The sequence below is a fragment of the Bidens hawaiensis genome, unplaced genomic scaffold (assembly GCF_021521415.1).
Source record: "Bidens hawaiensis isolate Kalapana, Puna unplaced genomic scaffold, B.hawaiensis_p1.1 tig00015545_1, whole genome shotgun sequence".
Lineage (NCBI taxonomy): Eukaryota > Viridiplantae > Streptophyta > Magnoliopsida > Asterales > Asteraceae > Bidens > Bidens hawaiensis.
In genome coordinates, this window is record NW_027492389.1 from 278932 (window position 1) to 286031 (window position 7100).

Here is a 7100-nt window from a genome sequence, read left to right on the forward strand (position 1 = left end):
CTAGAGACTATTAGCAAGATTAATCGGGTCAATGGGCCACAACACAAAACAACCACAAGGATGGACTCTTGATGCATCTCGTCATCTTTGTAACTCCCACTGACTTCAAGAACTCTATGAGCTCGTTCTTGGTTTTCTTTCGGGTCTTCTTCATTACAAAATTCACTAATACAAGTAATGAAAAACTAAACCCATTTTGCAATTTTGAACCATCAAAGTGGCCAAAAACTATAAAATAAAACTGAAAAATAAATACAACTTTTGAACCATCCATATGGCCAAAAACCAAAAAATCATTCAACCAAACAAACAAGGTCGGGCCAGATTTACATATTCAACGAAAAATAAAATCGGGCAATATTTTGGTCAAATAAAATAAATAAAATTTTGACCAAACCAAAATTGACCTAAAGTTTTACCTCGATCAAAAACTTCAACAGCCTTGTAGTTTGTGATGTAGAACCGGTTAAAATACCAGATTCGACTCGTATGTTGTAACCAAGTATCTGATACCACTGTTGGGTTCCAGTGGTGATCCGTAAACGCTTTAACAATTAAACCCGGTTTTAGTTTGAAAGGTTTCATGGTTATTAATCATATTAATAAAATATTATGCATCGGAATATTAAAACCAATAATCATCACTTTTAGGAGCCATAGAGGAGCCAGTTTCAAACAATACGAGTACGAGTCAAACTAAACAAATATTGATGTAAACCGACAATTAATTTAAGTTGACCTAGGTTAACATATAACCGGTTGAGACACCGAGAGCTAACGAACAACGCTAGGTGACCAACGAGACTAAAACCGATGGTGGCGGTGCACGGTGGCAGAGACAGCGGTGGTGGCTCTGGGCAGAGGCAGCGGCTGCTCTGGTTGTGTGGGACAGCAGCGACATCAGGTTTATGGTGGCGGAAGTGGGTGCACGGCAACGGCGGAGAGCGGACAGCAGTGGCGGCGGCTAGTGGCGAGCGGCGGCAATATCCGGCGGAGCTCGGGAGGCCGTTGGTGGCTAGGGTTATTCACTTAATTCTTTATTATGTTATTATGTTAACTAGTTATAATGACTAATTAAGCTAATATGGGTCACAAAGCCCGTCTCTAACTATTAAGCCCAACCCACTATCATTATCTCGTTAATATGTCAAACCCGGTTAATAAGCTTAAGCGGATTTCACGTTCGTTACCCAAGGTGTAACTCTCACGGGTAATGACCGGGTCGGCCGCGTTGACTTAACCAAGCCAGTCCATATTTCCAACAAGTAATGGCTTAAAAAACTATTAAAAAAACATATTTCAAATAAGTAGTAAAAGTATTATTGTTCAGAGTAGCGCACCCATGGTTAATATGATTATATCATAGAAAAAAAATAAATGCTAATCAATTAAACAAAACATGTTTATGCTTTTAACAACACACACCAATAGTCCTAATTGAAAACACATCCTTGTAACTTTCAAAGTGCAGCGAATGACTCGAACCAGCCTTGCAAGTTGCAAGAGTTACAAACTTCAGGATAACCTCCAACAACTACAACTGATGCATAGAGTGCAAAACAAAGGTATTTCAGTCTGGAGATCCCTATAGATGCATACAGCAAGTTTGCTCAACCAACACAATGGTACTATACTACTATAATACAATTATTCTGTAACGAACTATATGTTTCAGGGTATTTATAATATGAATGACTTTACTTTTATTTTACAATTACATATATTCATCATAAAATACTATTTTGATTGGCTACATATATATGGATCTTATAGAATCACAAACTTCTTTAACGTTATATACTTATATATTGATAAAAAAAATTGTTATGACAAAGTTTACATCAAACTCTGTTGACATTTCGGTAACTTTTCACTTTACCTAACTTGATGGAAATAAACAGATACATGTTATATGAAAGAGGTAATAATTAATGTCAAATTTATTTAATTATATCGGTTTTGAAGTTGGGATTTTTGTTTAGACAAGTAAAAGTTTTTATGGCTATCACATGCATGGGTTTTGTATTCAGTTTAGTTACGAATTGATATGTTTTTTAAACTTTTGAGGGTGTAGTTTCACATGTGAATCTCTAACTTTGACCATTTGATTGCTATTAGATTCCACATTATGTCATGTGAATGATTGTGAATAGTTCAAATTAGGGTGAAATGAACGGTTATGAAAACAAGATTGAAATGGCATTAGGATACCTCCAAGTTGGGTCAGGATTTGTGTGTCTCATCAAATGGGTCATTGTGTTTATTGTGTTTAGGCTGGAAAAAAACGATGAGGATGCAGATAACGCGACAGTGTTGTTTGATTAGAAGTCTTTCAAGATTTGTAATTTGTATTTGTAGCTATATTTTGTATAGTGCAAATGTAAGATTAAAGATAATATGTATTTATCTATTTGAAATTTCTTTTAATGGGGTTTATAACCTAATATAGTGAAGATAAAAAAAACCAGCTTATAAAACTAATAAACTAATAAACCATTAAAACAACCAGAATATTTAAAGGGGGGCCTAATTAGACAATTGGTTCATACTTCATAACAAGTGAGGAAACGATTAACTGTACTGGACATTAGATTTTGAGATTTAATTAATTTAATTAATTGGTTATTAGACTGAATATTGATTATTGATTTAGGATAACTGGACTACTCGGATAGTTGAATTGGTTCGAATTGAAAATCACAAATTTGGATTCCATTAGTTTTTCGCAACCTTAATTCGAATCGGTTGCTAACTTGATTCGGAAATTCCAAAATCGAAGTCGAATTTAGTTTGGATCAAATAAACTGAGCCTCTAAAACACCCACCAAAAAACCTTCGGCATTAGAAATATAAAATAAGAACCAAAATCAACATTATCAACCAATTTGACCATAACGACTCATCCAACTTTCAACTTTCAAGCAGACAAATAGTGACTCATCCAAGACTGGAACCGAGACCACGCCAGCTCAGCAGCAGCTTCATTGTCATCCGTCATCCCCAAACTCTTTCTCCTCGCGATACCTTCAGGAGACGTATTCATAAACGCATGCGCGACACCAGGGTACACATGCACCTCGTATGGCTTCCCTGATGCCTTCAGCTTTTCCTCTAGAGCTTTAGCAGCCTAACAATATTAATCACGTTTAAGATTTAATCATGTGAGCGCCACATTCATGTCCTAATGCACAATGATTTCACAGTTTCGTTAGGAGTGTAAACGAGCCGACCTGAGCCCGAGCTCGTTCGTTTAACTTACGAGAGCTTGAGCTCAAGCTCGTTTCAAGTATTATCTCTAAAGAAGTTTTTTAAGCTTGAGCTTGGCTCGTTTATTTTTTATAAATTAATTTATACATATTTTTAAAAATTTTATACATATTTATTTTTAAAGGACTATTTCATATATGCAAAACTAAAAATATCATATATGTCTATACAAAGAAGTTAAAATATCAAATATACCCAATTCATTAAAAAAAATTAAATTTTCTCTTATGTTTTTGAAACTTTAAAACTTAACGCATTCCCATGTTTGATTATCTGATTCTAGTTCAAATATATGTTCGAACATACAAATTTGATTCTTTGATACTCTACCGTCAAGAGAACAAAAGGGGATTGACGACGGTTTGGTTCGCTTGCTTATCGTTGTTGGTCAAAATCCAAATAAAAAATAGAGTTTAAACATATATAATGGAAAAGGCTAGAATGGTAATTAAATTCATTAAGGTTGGGTATATGTGATATTTTTAGTTATGGTTGGGTATATATGAAATTAATCATGTTTTGAAAAGTATCATATGTAACATAATATATATATTATTTCAGCTATTTTTATCATAACTTTATATATCTTAATAACTATTATACAAATATACATAAAATATACAAGGAAAAAAATTAGACATCTAATAGACCCATGCTTGGACTCATTTATTTAGCAAGTATATTTTTAGGCTCGAAATCGTTTAAACTCTGCTAGATTCGAGCTTTTAGTGAGACACTCTCGAGTAGTTCACAAGCCGCTTTGCTGTTCACACCCCTAAGTTTTATCAACATGTATTACCTTAATGTCTGAAAATCCAACAAAATTGTCAAGTTCTCCAAAATGAGCTTGTATAGGTACTTTAGTGTTGGTGGGGTCTGCAAGCTCGGGAGAAGGAACACCATAAAATGCTACACCAGCATCAATCCCGGGGACTAAAACAGAACTTGCAATTGTAAGAGCACCACCCATGCAATATCCAGTCACACCAACCTATATTAACACATTAACTTCAGATTGACAGTATTAACCAAACAACTTAAATTTAGAATTTATAACATTCACCTTCTGTGAGCCATTGGCCTTGAGCCAGTTAACCGAAGCCTGGATATCCTTAACCGCACCAGGCCAGTCAAGACCATCTATTAAATGTTGTGCTTCAGCAACATCAAGACCAACCTTTCCTCGGTACAAACTAAAATCATTAAAGAAGGTTTACGAATAAGATATGGCTAACTTTGCACATATTATATAAGGTTGTGAGTTTCTGACACGACACAAACCAAACACAATATTCTCACGTTTGGGTCAGGTTCAGGTAAGCTTTCAGGTTCACGGGTTAGCCCGTTTAACCCATTAAAAATTCTTTTAAGCAATAAATTAAAATGGTTTCGTATTTTACGTTAAAATTCACATAAGATTTAGAAGTAAAATGCAATTGTTTTATGTATGTTTTGTTGTAACATTGTAAATTTATATTATATATACGTGTAAGCAATAAAATGTAAAAAGCTTAAACTCAAATGGTTCATGCTTGGTTTGTGTCAAATTTTCGGGTTCGTGTTGTGTTCAATTCATGTCAAATTTTCGCGTTGGTGTCAGGTTGGATCATCCACGCTACAAACACGACATGTTTAACACCCTTAATTATTATAAAGTTAGTAGAATAATTACTCAGGTATAAGTGCTTTGTAGCCCGGTTTAAGTTGGGAGATTTTAATGGCGTGGCTCTTGATCTCAAAATCAACTCCCCACCACTCCTGAATAACCACTATTCCAGGTGCATCGTCTTTGCCAACCACATATGCATCAAATGTCTGCAACAAACAATATCATAACATAACATAAAAACTATAAATATATATGAATACTTCAGTTGGCTGTCAATTGACAATGGTTTTATAGATGGAAGAAATGAGGAAAACTTACGACGTCGTCTCGTTGGATCTGAATTGTCTTGAGCTCTGAAGTGGCCATCGATCGAATTTGAAAGCGAGCGAAAGAGGGAGTGAGATGTGTGAGAGAAACTGGGGCTAGGGTTTTAAACAACCACACGCTCCAACTCACCGACCACGTATTCTCAAAGTCATTTTGTTTTATGACATTTTTATTTTATTGCTATTTTTATTCATCTGGCTATAGAAAGGTTTAATTTTGTTGCCCACACAACTAGCATTGGAATTAAAGTAAATATTTGAGCTGGATCGAATCTTCAGATTTTACTATACTGGGTTTATAGACGACGTGTTTTTTTGATAATAAGAGATGGTGGGCTTGGGCTACCCAGCGTTGTTTATGATCGTTTGTCGTCTTTCGCCATCAGGTTACCCCGGGTAGTTATTCATTGGTCGTTAAAAAAAATTGTATATATCACACATCTTCATCGATTGGTGGAAAAATGCCAATGTACGGTTCATCATATATCTTCACGGCTTCATCGATAATTGTAATAAAATACCATCTCATAAACTTTTTTAAGCATTGTGGTTAAATATGTGGCAACTTAAGATTTAACACAATTCAAAGACGAGGTAAAGTTATATTGTATTCGTTTTAGTAATTGGATGTATGTCCTGTTGGAAATTTTTTAGTGAAAACATAGGTTTTCACTAACTTTGGACACAAATAATTATAGTATATAATTAATTATTTATGGGTTTGGGTTCTCCTATGTGAGAGCTTTGCAACGAACCAATCCGTGTCCAAACCGGAGCTATGATGAATAGGATATTGATGCTCGAAGTTGAATGGTTTAAATTAATAATGTGGAACTCGGGTGATTTTAGTATAAATTTGTTACATATGTTATATATGATAACAAATATTGTGTCAAAAAATAATATGGATGTTTTATTTTGATATAGTCTTTTCATGATCAATATTATGAGTTTTGTTTCAACTCTTAAAATGACATTAAAAATGTCATGAATAAAGTGACGGTTTTATTTTGTATAATAAACCCATGTCATTAGTCAAATGGGAGTTTTTTAATCTTTTCGTATGAGCACTTAAATGACATTTTGATTCATTTTGTATATATATAGAAACGAAAGAATTAAGAGTGAGAAGTAGTTCCATATAAGAAGAGATAACTACTCTTTAATTAACCATCATCTTCATCCTTTCAATTTAAACTCTATAACACCATTTTATCCGATGAAACCTCGGGTGCGAGAGCCTTCTCCGGCAGTACACAAAATGTTTCGATTGTTGTACCCTGGGAGACAGACGAACTCTTTAGTAGAGACCCAGAATCTGTGTTAAGGGAAGCGTATTGAATACGTGCCTCAACCAACGCTCAATATATTATTTCGTTCATCTTTGTTGTAGTCAACGGAGTTGGGTCGAGAACAAGAATCTATAGCCATAACAAGGAAAGCTAAGTCGAAGGTGAAGATATTCAATGGGTTGAAGACTAAGTCAAGAAGTTTATGTTGAAGCTTTTACCAAAGACGTCGGCTTGAATATTCATATTTGTATAAGTTGTACTTTATATTTATTTCTTTTTCGCTTTTGTACACGGTATTTCCCTTATATAACGAGAGTATCGTTATATTAATTGCATTTCAAATAAAAAGTGAACCTATGTCCTACATGTTATTCAACTTTCTTCTTGGTTTCGTTGTCTTGAACAGTAATAAGCTATTGTAATTTCCTTGTCTCCATATGAGAGCTGAGAAAATCATTTGCTTTAGTGATATTCTCTGGATTAATCAACCTCAGATAGACAATGTTCTGATATCATGTCTCGACAGTGTTTAAAATTTTTATATATTTGGAGTGATGAACAACTTCTCTCGCTCTTTTCAGTAAATACACATCATAGGCTTTTGAA

The 7100-nt window shown here is 34.4% G+C and overlaps 1 protein-coding gene across 1 annotated transcript; it reads right to left on the reverse strand.

Annotated features, from left to right (window-relative positions):
- Positions 1 to 2837: 2837 nt before the first annotated feature.
- Positions 2838 to 5302, reverse strand: LOC143549345 (uncharacterized). Its single transcript, XM_077040252.1, has 5 exons — positions 5195 to 5302; positions 4940 to 5082; positions 4331 to 4460; positions 4067 to 4258; positions 2838 to 3127 (listed from the first exon to the last, which is right to left on the reverse strand). The coding sequence occupies exons 1-5, from the start codon at positions 5240 to 5242 to the stop codon at positions 2918 to 2920; spliced, it is 723 nt and encodes a 240-aa protein (XP_076896367.1). The 5' UTR covers positions 5243 to 5302; the 3' UTR covers positions 2838 to 2917.
- Positions 5303 to 7100: the final 1798 nt, after the last annotated feature.

What these genes read in the sequence shown, in the direction of transcription:
- LOC143549345 (XM_077040252.1), bottom strand. Translation starts at nt 5,242, where the DNA reads ATGGCCACTTCAGAGCTCAAGACAATTCAGATCCAACGAGACGACGTC. An exon ending in AGATCCAACGAGACGACGTC is followed by an intron (nt 5,083 to 5,194) that starts GTAAGTTTTCCT and finishes TGTTTGTTGCAG; the next exon opens with ACATTTGATGCATATGTGGT. An exon ending in TACAAAGCACTTATACCTGA is followed by an intron (nt 4,461 to 4,939) that starts GTAATTATTCTA and finishes TAATGATTTTAG; the next exon opens with TTTGTACCGAGGAAAGGTTG.